Here is a 17,550-nt window from a genome sequence, read left to right on the forward strand (position 1 = left end):
GGATATTTATGTTTATTATGTGCAGTTAATAAAATTGCATTTTTAATCTCTATTTCTTATTTAGCTTCATTATTTCTGCATTAAATATATTAAAAATAAAACTTTCTACATAACAGGAAAAATCGAAATAACAGTACTTTCAATCCCTGAAGGTGCATTATTCTGACAGTCTACCTTATATAACTTTATATTTAAATTGAATGTACATTATTTTAAAATAAAGTTCATTCAGGATAAATCTGTTCTCATAAAGGGTGTGCCTTTAGTGGAGGCCATATTTAGGCTAAAGACATGAAAAATTATCACCTTTATTAATTAATTGTCCTTATCATCTAGGGCAAGCATAAAATTCTTATTTGTCTGAATGAGAAGCACATGACAGTGACTGCAATGATGTCAACATTCTATTCTTTCCCTTCCTTGCTCACAAGTATCCAACTGCCATCATAAAACAGACAAACTGTAACTATGAGTTATGAAAATAAGTATGAATCGGGGTGGGGGGATAAGTTAAATATGAGCTGGGTTGTTTACTTGAGTTTGCATACTTTGAGACTATCGTAGGGCATTTTTCGTTAGAGTGAAAAATTCCAAAATATATATATATATTTTGTTCTATTTTTCTTTATTGTTTTATTTATTTATTTATTTATTTTTAGTATTTACTGCCTGTGATTAAGGAGCTGCACTTTGATGTTTAATTCATTTGGGAAAGTTCTTCAACATTTATTTCTTTTAAAGTATACAAGCTTCTTTTTATAGCATTGTATATATTGCTTAGGTAATTGAATGATCAGCTTTATCAAATACTTCTGGTACTACATATTTGCCAAATCTGTATGTTGGCAAGAAAAAATGGACACCTATTGTAAACTTTTGTGCTAGTTTATCGAGCTATAAAATTCTAACATAAACAGTTACAATGAATATGGAAATTCTTCTGATTCCTTTCAGGTAGGGGATAATATTAAATTTTACTTTTATGTTTTTAAGGTTTGGTGACAAATAACATTTAATGAAACGTCATTGAAACTAGTAAGAGGAATAGAGAATTTCAGTATATTAGACATTGAATTTAATATGTTTTTTTTTTTCTTTTTTTCTTTTTGCATTTTAGGTTTGTAAAGGATCTCAAAGTCATGAAGATATAAGTCTTGGTTTATTGTATGGTATATTGACAGACCCAGTTAATGCTTCAAGGGTGAGTTAAAAATAAAAAAATTATGCTGAATGCTAAGGTTTCATTATCATTACTTGGTATATGTAACTGGTAAGGAAATGTACATATGTTTTACTCACCAGCAATTAAAATTTTATATATTTTTATATATAAAAATATATGTAAAGGGAGATGATATATATATATATACAGGGTGTCTCAAAAATACACGGCATAACTTCAGGAATAAGTTCCTCCTATGTAGACAATAAAAATATTTTTTATCAACATAGTTCTGGAAATGCTTGGTTCCCGAGTTATTAACCGGAATGTCTTATCTCCCACAGGTGATTTCCTTTGGTTTTCCATTCCGACAATGCACTCAAATTAGGAGCAAACGGATATGCACTTTATGTATGGTTTGGCGGATGGCAGTGCTCTGGAGTTTCGTCGTTTGTACTACAAAAGGTTCCCAGAACGAAGATGTCCAGACAGGAAAACGTTTGAAGGTATCCACACCGCCTTTGTGAACATGGTATCTTTAAATCTTGTGCTGCTGACAGAGGACGACAAAGATCTACAACTCCTGAAGTAGAGAAGGAGATTTTGGATGTTGTGCATGCCACTCCTGGAATCAGCACATGCAGAATAGCAATGCAACTGGCTGTTCAACGTTTGACTATTTGGAGAGTGTTGCGAGAACACCAACTGTATCCTTACCATCTGCAATGGGTACAGGCCTTATCACCAGCAGATTACCCTGCGTGAGTAATGTTCTGCCAGTGGTTCTTGCAGCAGTGTGGTACAACTCCTCACTTTCCTGCCTTAGTGATATTCACAGATGAAGCACAGTTCACACGAGATGGAATCTAAAACTTTCACAATCAGCATGAGTGGGCTGAGGAAAAACCCACATGCAATTCTTCCATCACATCACCAACAGTGGTTCAGCCTCAACATCTGGGTGGGTGATTTTGGTGATAAGTTATTTGGGCCCCATGTACTTCCAAACAAACTCACAGGGCAGGCATACAGAAACTTTCTAGACAACAACATGCCTGATTTCTTGGTCAACACTCCGCTGATCGTTTGTCAACAAGCACACTTCATGTACAATGGCGCTCCCACACATTTCAGCCAGTGGTTTCACCACATTTCACCTAGCCCGCAATTACCTGAATCAAAGGTTTCCTGGTCGGTGGATAGGTAGAGGTGGACCAATAGCCTGGCCTCCATGCTCACCTAATTTAAAACCCACTAGATTTCTTCTTGTGGGGCCACTTAAAGTCATTGGTGTATTCGACTCCGGTAGCTGATGTGGAAACTCTCCACAATCGAATTGTGGCAGGTTGTCAGACATTACGAAACATGCCAGGAATTTGGCATAGTCTTCATGAGTCCATGAGACGTCAATGTGAGGCCTGTATTCAGGCAGAAGGTGGACATTTTGAACAATTACTAAAAGCTGATGTGAACAGTTAAGTGTCATAGACAGACCTTCTAAACTCGGAAACCAAGCATTTCCCGAACTAGGTTGATATAAAATATTTTTATTGTCTACATATGAGGAACTCATTCCTGAAGTTATGCCGTGTATTTTTGAGACACCCTGTATATATATATATTACACACTGTTTTGTAACAAAGCCATATTGGTCCACTGACAGGCCCCAGATTTTAATTTTAATATACCCTGAGTGATCACTGAATTATGACCACCCCCTATGAAAACTGAATGCGACCCATTGACCACATGAGGTACGAGAGTGGGGAGTTATTCGACCTACGTAGCATACATAAGGTGTCAGTGGTTCAGTAGTAGTAAAATTCTGAACGTGATGGGTAAAAGGAAGGATTTATTGGACTTTGAAAAAGGACAGATTGTGGGTGCTTGATGAGCTGGTGCCTCGATTTGCCAAATGGTTGAACTGGTGGAGTGTTTGAGAGCCGCAGTTGTTAAAATGTACCAGGACTGGTGTCAAAATGGTCAAAAAACAACCTGATGGTGAAACTGCAAAGGTCAGTGAAAGGTTGATGTTAGAAGTGAGCGCCTGGTCTGATGACTTGTACAGGCGAACAGGCACAGCACTGTTTAAGAGTTGACTACCCAATACAACATGGGCTAACTCGGAACAATATCTGGCATGACCATGCGTCACACGCTCGCACGTATGGGCTATACCAGCAGACGACTCCTATGGTATCCTCTTCTAAGCAAGGTTCATCGGCGTAAAAGACTCGCCTGGTGCAAAGAGCATGCAAGTTGGACATTAGAAGACTGGAAGGTATGCTGGTCGGATGAGTCACGTTATTTACTCCGCACCGTGGATGGTCGTGTACGGATTTGCCGTAAACAACGTGAAGTTCTTGATCCATCATGCATGGTATCAGAAGTGCACACTGGTGGAGGCGGTTGCATGGTGTGTGGGGCATGTTTCACTGTCAAGATCTTGGATCCCTGGTGCATGTGGAACAACGTATCAGTGGTCTCTGCTATCGTCAACTGCTTGCTGACTGTGTACACCCCACTATGTTACACTTTTTCCTGAATGTCGATGGTGTCTTCCAAGATGACAATGTGCTGAGCCATCGGGCACTTGTTATGCAGGAATGGTTTGAGGAACACAGTTCTGACTTCCAGCGTATCGATTGGCCTCCAAACTCCGCCAATATCAATCCCATAGAGCTCATGTGGGCACTATGGAAAGGTATATCAGGTGTTCTGGATACCCCATACCTGCATTGCTGGCCGCATTACACACAGCTTGGTTGGCCATTCCTCCCAAATGCTTCTGACATCTTGTTGAATCAATGCCATGTCGGATAGTTGCTGTACTGAGGGCAAAAGGAGGACCTACGAAGTATTAGGTAGGTGGTCATAATTCAGTGATTACTCAGTGTATATATATATATATAAAAAAAAGTATTTGTTTTTTTTTTGAATTGTGGTTGACATTTTATCAGTAGATTACAATACTTATTAATTTCAGTTCTTCATTTTTTAATGACATTTGAAAATTTTTCAAGTGGACTTTTTGCTACAAAAAACATTCATTAGCTTTAATGAAATAAAAGTTAATTATATTTAAATTTTTAGAAAACATCCATAACATAGAATAGAAAATTGAAAAAAAAAAATTAAACAATTAATCTCTGCAAAATTTAAGTTTGTGGGGGGGGGGGCATCACTCCATCATAACAAATTAAGCCAATATTTACAAGAAAATGCTCTGAAATTATTCTACAGTCGAACAAGCATCAAAGGAACGACAAAACTTCCTTGTTATAACCGTTACTCACTATATCAGTGATGAGTTAAATCTACCTCCCATTTTTTTAAAATTCTCAGTAACTTGATAAAAATATAGATTCAATTTCGTATTCGGTTTTAAATTGATCCAGCCAACCTTTGTTGCATACAAAATTGTTGCATCCAAATTGTTTAGCAAAGTTTTCCGCTTGAGCTTTCAAGATCTGATCATCTGTTGACAATCCAGCGCTTTTTTTGTGTAGTGAACCATTGAAGCAATGCTTCTTCGGCATTTGTAACCTCACAATTTCTAATTTTTTTTTTTTTAAATCGGTTATGTTCTTTTCCAGTGCCAATATGTAAACATGTTTATTCTTCCACAATGTCATTACTGTTGAAGAGCACAAAGAAACTTTTTACACACTTCAACATTTTGCACCATGTTCTAACTCCCGAATAATTTTGACTTTTTCACAAATCGAGAGACTTTCTTTTGTTAGTAGACATGTTTCCGAAGGAAGGGTTTGTTTCTAACAGATTTTATTTAAAATGACAGTAAAGTGATCTGCATACAAAGTTCTTATAAGTCCCGAAACAAAGTTCTTAGCAGATCACCAGTGCACTATTGTATAGCCTCCATCCCCAAAAGAACAAGGTCATAAACTGGCCACTAATCCGATGTGATGAGGGTGGTTATAAAAGCTAAGTCACCCTTTTCATTTTTGTCTATTCCAAGAATTAGATTTTTGTGACCCCGAGCAATTCAGAATGTTTGCATAGTTATCAAAATTTGTATGGTATATCTTTGTAGTATGCTTGTTATAACAGAGAGTGATTGTTTGGGAATACGTGTAAATTAAAATCATTATAGCTTTTTGCTCATTACAGCTGTGATCTTTATTTCCTTGCTCGTTATAACCAAGTTTGACTGTATTTCACTGAAAAAAAAAAAATTCTATTAATTTTGCCTGTATATGTGACAAATATTATTAACATGAAATCATTCATATCCTTCTTTCCCAAGGTTTGCATTTATTATGTGTGAAAATACTGCATGTTTGAAATACAAAAACGGTTGCAGCATGTTGCTTCATGTGCCCACCTTTTAATGTGATTATTTTTATTTTTCTTCTGCATAGCAGTTGCATATTACCACTTGCATGTCACTCGCAAATTGATGCTTTCTAAATTCATTAGGGGGAAAAATCGCCATGAACCAGCATTATAGGCAGTTGATGTATACATAGCATGCAACTCATTCAACTGTCAATCCGTTCATCCCTTTTGTAAAATTGTAAAATGTGATACGTAGCTTCCCATTGAAGAATGCAGTGTGTTCACTGCAGAGCTGCAGACAGTTGAGCTAGCCTTGGATCATATACAAACTATCCACCACAAAAAATATATTATATATACCGACTCTCTGAGTTCTTTGCGGGCTTTTATCATCAATGGGGTTCAACCCTCATCCTGTGTTGACCTGGATACTTCAGAAGCTGCACTTCCTTTCACAATCTGAATTTGATGTTTGTTTCTGCTGGATCCCAGGCCACATTGGGATCTCAGGAAATGATTTGGCAGACACTGCAGCCAAATCAGTGAACCTCTTTAACTCTTGCCTGTTAGTCCCCTATATCAATGTTCGGCAACCTTTTTCTCTTTGCAGCACACCTGAAGTTTTCTGCGACACTCCTTAAGTTATCCATGACACAACATGACACATCAAAATGTTAATTTCCAAAAAAGCATAGTTTATGGCAATGTTAATATAAATATGCTAAAAGTCACAATAGAATTAATTATTATTGTTCCAACAGAAATTGACTCATGCATATACAGTCGAACTTGGTTATATCGAGCATGGAAATAACGAGATCACGGCTGTAACAAGCAAAAAGCCATAATGATTTTAATTTACACGTATTCCATACAATTGCTCACTGTTATAATGCACGTACTACATGGATATACCGAACAAATTTTGGTAACTATGCAAACATTCTTAATTGCTTGGGTAGTCGAAATTACCCAATTCTTGGAATAGATGATAATGTAAAAGGGTGACTTAGCTTTATGACCACCTGCATCGGATTAGCGGCCGGTTTATGACCTTGTCCTTCCACGGATGGGGCTATATAATAGTGCATTGGCATTCTGCTTGTTGCATTACCCTATTTACAGACTGTCTTGTATTCACTGAACCATAAATTTATTTCGAGACTTCTAAGAAATTTGAAAATGGGACTTCTAAGAACTTTGTATGCAGATAACTTTATCATTTTAAAGTAAAATCAGAAACGATCCCTTCCTTTGGAAACATGTCTACTAACAAAAGAAAGTGTCTCTCAATTTGTGAAAAAGTCGAAATTATTCGTGAGTTAGAACGTGGTGCAAAAAATGTCGAAGTATGAAAAGTTTTCTTTGTACCCTTCAAGTGTATCGACATTGTTGAAGAATAAGGATGTTTACATATCGGCACTGGAAAAGAATATAACCGGGAAAAAAAAAATTTAGAAAGTGCGAGGTTACAAATGTTGATGAAGCATTACTTCAATGGTTCACCGCACAAAGAAGTGCTGGATTTTCATTAGACGGTCCGATCTTGAAGGCTCAAGCAGAAAAATTTGCTAAACAATTCGGATATGACGATTTGTGTGTAACAACGGTTGACTAGATCAATTTAAAAACCGACATAACATAGTTTGTGCAAAAATTATTGGAGAATCTCAATCTGCGGGTCCAATAATGGCAAATGAGTCGATTGACCACGTTTGGGCAGAAATGAGGAAATATTTCATTGACGAAGACATCTACAACAGTTGTACTACTGCAACAGGATCTGGAAAATTTGGGCAGATGGGCTTAGAAGTGGAAACTGAAGTTTAACATTGACAAATGCAAAGTACTGCATATGGGTAAAAGTAACCCCCACAGGAATGTACAAACTCTGTGGTACTACACTTAGGGTGGTAGAAAATGAAAAAGACCTGGGAGTAATTGTGCAGTCAGGTATGAAGTTTTCTGAGCAATGCAGACAGGCTGCCAGAGCAGGTCATGGGGTATTGTCAATGATATACAGGAATTTTGCTAGCAGGGAAAAGGAGGTGATTATCCCTTTGTATAAGGCAATGGTCAGGCCTTGAGTACTGCGTACAGGTCTGGAGGTCTCATTTTAAGAAGAATGCAGAGTTGCTTGAGCATGTACAGAGAAGGGCAACAAGATTGGTGAGGGGAACGAGGGGGTTCTCTTACCAAGAAAGGCTTAAGTTCTACAAATTGCAGCGGCTGGAGACTAAACACCTGTGAGGTGATCTGATTGAGGTGTATAAGGCCTTGATGGGTTGAGCCTGCTGAATTCTGATGGGATTCTTCCGCTTGCTCAGATTATTAACCTGCGGGAGCATAAATTCAAATTGAAGAAAGACAGTTGTAGAATATATGTGTGGAAAATCAGCTGGTGATTAATTGCTGGAACAAACTTCCATCTGTCGTTCTGGAAGTTGATAGCTTAAATAAATTCAAGGAGGAACTGGAATTTTTAGAGGGAATGGTCATGTGAAATAGTTTTTTTTTTTGGCTGATGCTACATAAGCTCCATATGCTTGCTTTCTTGCATCACAAGAAACTACTATTACTATTACTACACGAAACTTCTACTACTATTACTACTACAACAAAGTCGACGAAACAGGACTTTTTTATAATTTGACACCTGACAATACATTTAAATTCGAAGGGGAAAAATGTGTTGGTGGAAAAAAACAAAAACAGTGACAGTACTCACATGCTCAAATATGACAGAAACTGAAAAAAAAAAAAAAAAAAAAAATTGTTATCGTAAAATCGTTAAAACCTTGATGTTTCAAAAATGTAAGGAAACTTCCTGTAGATTACAACGCAAACAAGAAAGCTTGGATGACTTCGGATATTTTTGAGAATACGTAAATCAGTGATTTTTCAACCGGGATGCCAAGGCACCTTAGGGTGCCACATAATTTGGGTTTAAGTTACTTAAATTTATTATTATTATTTTTTAATTTATATATTTATTTCATTATAAAAAGGCGTACAGTATCCATTTAGTATCTCTATATAAAGAATAAAATTATTATATAAGTATATAAACAAAATTGTAATTTTGTTTATAGTTATATTATTATAACTATAAACAAAATTAAAATTTAAAATATGATAGTTATAACATGTTAAAAAACATGTTATAACTATCATATAACATGTTTTTTTTTTTTTAATATTAGATATATATGTATACAGAGAGAGAGAGAGGGAGAGAGAGAGAGTGCTTGATCTACAGGCAGAAAATTGATTAGGGGTGCCACAAAATAAAATAAATTACTTAGGAGTGCTGTTATTAACAAAAGGTCGAAAACCACTGATGTAAATGATTGGAATAAAGAGCTATTCAAAAAGAAGAAAAATATTTTATTGTTAGTTGATAACTGTCCTGCACATCCCAAGATTCAAAATTTGTCCAACATTAAGCTAGTGTTTCTGTGTGCCTCCATAGCCAGGCAGGCAGTAGCAGCAGTGCGTAGCACACGCTTCTTGATCAGACCGGGGTTCAAGCCCGTGACCACCAAATATGGAGGATGCGGAAAGGTCAGGGAATGACCTGAAGCAATATGGCCTTAGTTGCTAATGCTCCTAAAAACCAAATAATAAACAACAAACTAGTGTTTCTGCTTCCCAATGCAACATGAATTTTACAACCAATGGACATGGGTGTAATCAAGAGTTTTAAAGTATTTTATAAACAAATTCTAGTTCTACATCTGATCACTCAAAGAGAACAGAAACTTACTGAGTCTATATCGATATTGGATACTATAAATTTATTGAATGATGCGTGGAATGTTACTTCGACAACCATATCGAATTGCTTCAAGAAATCGAAATTAAATTCAAATGAAATTTCAGTTGTAGATGAAGAAGATGGAAACGAAAAAAACAATTAATCGAATTAAAAAACATTAATTGAATGGTTTCTACATAATAACATTGTAGGTTTTAATACAGATAATATCGATGAATTTGTACGAGTTGATGACAACTTAATAACTAGTGGTCTTCCTGCAGAGAGTACATTTTAGATGCTGTGCTCAACAAAGACGATAGATGTGATGGTAAAGATGATGATATGATGACAATTGAAAGTGAATCAAAATCAGTGCTGACAATCACACAAGCTCAAGGTGCAATGGCCACATTAGTAAATTTTTTTGAAGGAACTGAGGCAAGTAATGAGACTTTTAACGTGGTGAGTGTTTTCAGGATAAACTTAAGAAATTAGGAATATGCACATTTTGGCCCCAGTTGCCCTTGTGCCCAAAAACACCAATATCAATACTTAAGAAATATCAAAGTGAAATCTTTAAAACAAGCATCAATTTTATGATTCATAAATTAAGACTAATTGAAATCGTGTTTATTATTAAATAGTATTGTTTCTAATTACAGAGAAATAAATTGTGTTTAGTATTAAGTGTATGGTTTTAAAATTATAGACAAATAAATTGTGTTTAATCAAGAGTCAGTTGTGTTTAATGTTAAGTGTATTCTAATTTATACAAGCATATTAATACAAATAATATGTAGGTAATATATACTTATATTATTTTTTTATCTCGAATATTTCTTTTGTATTTTGAATCTATCTTTTCATTAAGTTATTATGAATTTAAAAAAATAGGAGGTAGATGCTTTTCTCAGCTTTGTGATGCTTGGCATTACAGGAATATGAAACAGAATTACCTGAAAGATTTGTATTCTTCCTTTCCTTGGTTGGATTACTGTTTTAAATCTATTGATGTCAATGTTTGCTCAGGTTATATCAGTGAAATTATATCTTGTACTTTATCAATAAACCTTGGATTTCCAATAAATGTGCTAAGGTTGTTCAAGATAAGAATGTTCCATACCACAATTGGCTTGCATCAGAATCTCCAGGTTACTGCCTACTAGGGTGACAAGATTTATAAAACAAAAAAGTGGGACACTCGTGGTGAGTTGACATGATTTGACTGTCATACTACTTAAAACGATCCTCCTATACTTGTTTCATGCAAACTAGCCATAACTGTTTAGCTTGATTAAAATTAATATAGGTTACTTACATATTTATTGCTGTCGTAGTCTCACATTAATATTGTGAAATTACACAAATCTTTATTGAGCAGATGGTCCAGGAAATACACTGCTAATATCTTTGTCATATTGTTTAGATGATTGAATAAATTTTTTCCAGAAGGTTTGGCTGTTCCTTTATGAAATTGTAAAAGTCCATAGAAGAGATGTCTTTAAAATATGGTTTTGTTATTAATATTGACTGTACAGTTTCAGTGGACTGGTTCCTTTCATCAGTCCAAAATGCATTCATTAAAGAAAACACCCTCTCTAATGATGCATTTCTGCCCGGTATTCCTAACGCAAAACTCACAATGTATATAGCATTAGCATAGGCATATGATGCAAGAAATATATAGCAACAGCCAAAAAAAAAAAAAAAAAAACCCTTCCCATTTCACCCATCCATTCACTCCAAAAGTTTGTCTAGCTCAGCCTTGAATTTATTTAAACTGTCGACTTCCACAACAACAGATGGAAGTTTGTTCCAGCAATCAACCACCTGTGGGCTAAAGGCAAATTTCCACACATCTATCCTATAACTGTCTTTCCTCAATTTGAATTTATGCCCCCTCTGATGCAGAATCTGAGCAAGAGGAAGAACCCAATCAGCATTGAGCTTGCTCAAACCCATTCAAGGCCTTATACATCTCAATCAGATCACCTTGCGGGTGCGTAGTCTCCAGATGCTGAAATTTGCAGAACGTAAGCCTATCTTGGTAAAAGTAACCTTTTTTTTCCACTCACCAATCTCGTTGCCCTTCTTTATCTCGTTCTAGTAGCTCGACAGCTTTCCTAAAATGAGCCCTCCAGACCTGTACTGAAGTACTCAAGATGTGGCCTGACCATTGTCTTATACATGGGGATTATCACCTCCTTATCCCATCTAGCAAAATTCCTATATATTATTGACAACTCGATTGGCTACTCTTGCCGCCTATCTGCACTGCTCAGAAAACTTCATACTTGACTGCACAATTACCCCTAGGTAGGTCTGTTTCATTCTCCACTATCCTGAGTGTAGTTCAGGTGGTAGATGACTTTCATCAACCGGTGAAATACCATCACTTTGCTTTTTGGAGGCTTGAAGTGGTGAAACCCATGTTTAGTCTTTAGAGCAAAGTTTCCGGCATCCCCCTCCCCCATACTTCTCTTCAACCCATGCACGGTACTAAGTACTATAGGTTTTGATACCTTTCATGTTTGGGGTTTTCATAAAAAAAAAACCAAAAAAACTTCAGTTGCCACCTATCAGCCGATCTGCTGAACTTTTCTAGATCCTGTTGCAGTGGTATATTGTCCTTACTGTCATTAATAACCATACCAACCCTCGTATCATCTGCAAACTTGGCCATTAAGCCTGATATACCTTCATCAATATCATTGATGAAGGTATATCAGGAAACAATAATGGGCCCAACATGGACCCTTGGGGAACTCCACTAATAACATTAGTCCATGAAGAGCAGTGTTCATTGATTACCACTCTCTGTCTTCTCTCACTCAACCATCCTTTTATCCATTGTAGCAATTTGCCCTTAATGCCATACCTCTACAATTTGTACAGCAGTCTTCCACATGCAACAGTATCAAATGATTTCCTAAAATCCAAGTGTATGATATCAAATTTATTTTATGCATCCAGTTCGTTTGTGACTCATCATATTGTCCAGTCAAATTAGTCAGACAAGACTTCCCCTTAACAAACCCTTGCTGTGTCCGAACTATAACTGCAGTCTTATTATTATTATTAGCTTTATGGTGCAAGGAAGCCTGAGGCTTATGCTGCACCAGCCAAAAAAAAAAAAAAAAAATTCCCAAGTTACCCTAAGAGAGAGAGAGAGTCAAAAGGGAATCACCAAGAAAGAAAAGAATGATGATGTCCAGCTCAGGACCCTGGATTTGCCAAGCCCATACTCACCAGATGTGAGCCCCTGGGAATATTTTGTCTAGGTGATCCAGCAGGCAGTGCTTCGTTAACCAATGACTCCATTATGTTTGCTGCCTCCTTTAATATAACTGGACAGATCCCATCTGCTCCAGGTGCCTTCCTTTTGTTTAACTTTAGCAATTTCTCCTTCACTTTCTCTCAGTTATTACAAACTCATTTAGCTCCCTGCCAGAGTTTGATAAGCTTCTGGCCTCCATTTTCTTACAGAATTCCTCATTTGTGAATGTAGATGCAAAAAACTCATTCACTTTGTCAGCTATTTGAGTAGGATCGTCAACAATCGATATCAAGAGGACCAATCTGATTCATCGATTCATCCCCTTCCTCCTAGAATTTACATAAGTAAAGAAGTCTTTGTTGTTTTTCTTTGCCAAAGATTTCTCGTAATCAGCCTTCGCTTGCTTAACTTCCTTTGTGACTTGATTACAGACTGGCTTATAGCTACTATAGGTTTCTGGGTTACTTAATACTTTATATGCATCCCATGCATTTTTGTTCTCTGCCAGAAGTCTCCTCAGTTCATCGGACATCCATTTGGGCCTAAATCTTGAACAATATTTCTTAGTTGGTATAAAAAGCCTAAATTTTTTGAAGGCTTCCCATTTACAATTCACTTTTGTCTAATCTGTAGGTTAGTGCAAATACATCATTTTAACATAGTTATCTACCAAAGTAGTTAAATTAATTAATTAAATTGGCATCGTTTTTGTTATATCTCATATTGTGACTGCCTTCACAACGAGTTGCCATGGTATTGTACTACCTCGAATAAATAACACTACACCAGTGGAGAAGACTATTGTTATTTATTCTCAGCAGATACCACCACCACCCAGACTGCACCGTTTCAAAGCTGGTTGGCTTCTCTTTGGTGGGTGGGCAGGTACCCTGGTGTTGCAATAGCAACAACCCAGTTATGAAGTATAACTTCATAATATGAGGGATGCCTGATGGTGCGTAGTGATATAGACTACAAAGTATTTAAGGGCAAAGGCTTCATGCTGCGAGGTAGAATGACTAATATGTAGGTTAGTGCAAATGCATCATTTTAACATAGCTATCTACCAAAGTAGTTAAATTAATTAATTAAATTGGCATAGTTTTTGTTATATCTCATATTGTGACTGCCTTCACAACGAGTTGACATGGTATTGTACTACCTCGAATAAATAACACTTCACCAGTGGAGAAGACTACGAATTCACTGTTGTTAATATTAGCATTAGCAAAGGCACATGATGCAAGAAAACAAGCTTATATAGCATCAGCCAAAAAAAAAAAAAAAAAACCCCTTATTTTACCCATCCACTCGCTCCAAACGTTTGTCAAGTTCTGCGTTGAATCTATTTAAGCTATCAACTTCTACAATGACAGATGGAAGTTTGTTCCAGCAATCAACCACCCACTGGCTAAAGGCACACTTCCGCTCAACTATCCTACAACCGTAGGATAGTTGTGCAGAATAGTCTTTCCTCAATTTGAATTTATGCCCTCTCAGGCGATTATTCTGAGCAAGAGGAAGGAAACCCATCCGCATTGAGCATGATCTAACCATTCAAGGCTTTATAGACCCTCAATCAGATCACCTTCCAGGTGCTTAGTCTCCAGACACTGTAATTTGCAAAACTTAAGCCTTTCTTCGTAAGAGCAACCCTTGGTTCCATTCATTAATCTTGTTGCCCTTCTCTGTACTCGTTCCAACAGCACTACATCCTTCTTAAAATGAGGCATCCAGACCTGTATACAAGTCTGGTACCTGTATACAGGTCTGGAGCATCCTGACCATTGCCTTATAGAAGGGGATACCTTCTTATCCCTGAAACTTAAATTCTATACTTTAATTAAAGTATAGAATTAAAGTACAGTGGGATATCATCAGTTATCCCACTGTATAGAATTTAAAAAACTGTCTGAGACCACTGTAGTTACCGTTACGAAAGCAAAAACCATTCCCTTTACCTCTGATGGTAGTTACATCTTTGAGTAAATCTCACGTCAGTACGCTGTGATCACTGCCATTTAGTGGTTCCTTTATCTGCAGATTCGTAATGCATGAATAATGACTTCTGATAATCAGATCAAGAGTATTACTCCCTCTGGTTGCCTCTTGAACATGCTGCTGTGGAAAACAATCAACCAATAAATTCACAAAAGTCTTGCTATTATGTGAGTGACCAACCCACAAGTTCCAGTGTATATCTGGGAAGTTAAAATCCCTCATTATAAGACAATCTGATTTACTGGCCCACACTATTTATCTGTACAGTTGTTCATTGTACTCATCAGAGTCATTAACACACTCCTACTCTCAACTTTGCTTTCCCAGTGGTTATGTCACACCAAACTGACTCAACACTGCAATGTCCACCCATGTCAACTGGATGCACTTTCTTAAATTTTATATGTTTCTTCACTAATAGCTTTAACCCTCCTCCCCTTCTATCATGTCTATCCTTTCTGTACACATTGTACTTCCCAAATTCCAATTCTGTGTGACACCATGTCTCCGATATCCCAACAGTATCAGCCTTTGATTTCTTCACCTGCACTTCAAATCCATCAAATGTATTCACTATACTTTTAGCATTGGTATATATGCAAGTATACATGCACCTGTTCTTACTCTTAGTTATCCTAACATAACTCATGTATTTACTTGTTCCGTGCCAACTCCCAGCAGTTTTTGAAATCCCCAGCACCCAACTTTCCAGACTTCTGCTCATTCCAATAGAAGCAGTGCAAGAATCACTTTCACCTCTGCCTGTGGATACTGTTAATGTATTAGTCTGTGAATCCCCCAAGCTAGCAGTGTTCCGACACACTGAACACTGCCTTGATAGCATCAGCAAATATTCTTGCAACCTTTCTATTTAAATGTATTCCATCCCTGTAGAAACAATCTTTCCCTGACAAACACAGACAATGATGAGAAAAATTCTACCCCATGAGCCTTGCACAAGTCTCTCCAGGGCCGACTTGATTGATAAGGCTGTTATCAAATTCTCCCTCCTCTTGTGTCTGGGCAAAATTGTGTTCCCAAAACTGTCTTTTGTCCAAAAAATTGTCCATCCATTCTCCCACCATTGTTAAAATCTGATGGTTCTGTTGCCTGCTCAGCTAATGACAAAGTCAACTTACTAGCCTCTTACCTTTCTTCTAACCGTTATATTAACAATATTTTTAAACCACCTTCTACCATTCCCAATACATGCCATTCAGTGTTCCCCCATGGTCTTCTGTCAAAAGAATATCAGAATTTTGAACAATCTTGATGCCAACAAGTGCCAGGATCTGATGGCATTTCTCCACATTTTCTGAAAAACCTGCTCAGGAGCACAGCTTTTTGTACTTTCTTATTCCACTGGTGTTTTTCCTTCTGCTTGGAAATTTGCTCATATCCAGCCAGTTCCTTAAAAGTGTGACAAATTCCTCCCATCCAATTATCATCCCATTATACTTAATTCTACTCTTGCTAAAGTAATGGAGAAGTCCATTAACTGCCAGTCCCAAACTATCTTGAAACTTTCCATCTGATCAATGATTGCCAGTGTGGATTCTGTCTATGTCAATCCACCGGTGATATGTTGGCTTATGTCACCCATCTATGGACAAATTCAGTTGGAAAGTTTGATGAAACTCAAGCAGTTGCTCTTGACATTTCTAAGGCTTTTGATCATGTTTGACATAAAGGTCTTCTGAATAAGCTTCCGTCTTATAGTTTTCCAACTGTTCTCTGACTGCTTTTCTCTCTGACTGCTCATTGCAGGTTGATTGCAGATGGCTCTGTCTTCTAGCTTCTCCATTAATGCTGATGTTCCTCAAAATTTCTCTCATTCTTCATTTTTCTTTCTCTCACTCTCATTTTTCTTTCTCTCACTCTCATTCTTCTTTCTCTCACTCTTTTCTTCTTGTATATTAATGAGCTTCTTTCATTGACTTGATATCTTATCCATAGTTTTGGTGATAATAGCACATTGCATTCCACTTTCCATTTTGAGAAACTTGCACAACAGCTTTAAGCTTTTAAATTTTCACCACCACAAATTCCTTAAATGCTGTTAATTTCAATCCTTTTAAAACTCAGTCTTATCTTGAGTCTTGCAAAAAAGATTCTACTACTATGCATACCTTTGATGACATTCAGACTTCTAGATAGGATCACATATCTCTATTAGGGATTTTCCTGACTTCTAGTTTCCTGAAAAACTGGTTTTCTTTTTAGCTCTTGACATTACTTTTCTTCTGAACATCTACTCATTTTGTACAAATCTCAAATCCACTCTGCCATGGTATATTGGTCCCATGTCTGGGGTGATTTCCTCATCCCCCACTCCTCCCACCCTAGAGATCTGCACGGGGCTACATTTTTTATTTTTACCCGGCCCGACCTGAGCCTGAATTTGTTTTTCAAATTCATTTCCCCTCCCAGGATCGATTTTTATCCCACTCTGATTGAAACTTTTTATATAAATAAAATCGCTAGCATTACTTTTAAGTTTCATAATAATAAAAATAAATAAACTTTCAAATTCAAAATTCAATATTAATAATTATATAACAATAATAATTATCAATGTTAATTATATTAAAAAAATGTAATAAATTTTCATTTTACCATATTTAATATAATTCCAAAACGAACATTGATATCAACCTCTACTTAAATTAAAAAATTAGAACTGACTCTCACTTCTGTCACTTCAATTCTCACTGTCTGAATGATGTGTAAGCATTCCCCTTACCTGTATTTCTAAATTATTGGTCAGTATTGAATATAGCAAAGAAGCGATTAGAAAGTGTTACAAGTGATTGTTCTTATAATTGAAAGTAGGTCAACCCAAAATCTCAGATGTAGTGTACTAGGGATTAATGGTATCACACTTTTAAGAAATACTGTATACTGTACACATACAGCTAAAAAGGAACCCATTTCTGGGGGACACAATGACTCATATCGTACTCTTGATGTAACGTAAATTGCAACTTAATGCCCACTTAAGGGTAATGTCTACTTTACTGATTAAAAATACAGGCTGGGTCATTTCC

At 36.6% G+C, this 17,550-nt stretch overlaps 1 protein-coding gene across 2 annotated transcripts in view; it reads left to right on the plus strand.

Moving 5' to 3' along the window:
* The window catches only part of IntS3 (integrator complex subunit 3), a 1,056,838-nt gene that overhangs the window by 61,561 nt on the left and 977,727 nt on the right, over positions 1–17,550 (plus strand). For both annotated transcript variants that reach the window (XM_090368499.1, XM_090368500.1), the window contains exon 3: positions 1,118–1,201. In XM_090368499.1, the coding sequence (XP_090224625.1) occupies positions 1,118–1,201 (84 nt within the window). The remainder of the gene's footprint in view (positions 1–1,117; positions 1,202–17,550) is intronic.

This window comes from Mastigoproctus giganteus, chromosome 2, assembly GCF_048544385.1.
Source record: "Mastigoproctus giganteus isolate SK-2022 chromosome 2, ASM4854438v1, whole genome shotgun sequence".
Taxonomy (NCBI): Eukaryota; Metazoa; Arthropoda; class Arachnida; order Uropygi; family Thelyphonidae; genus Mastigoproctus; species Mastigoproctus giganteus.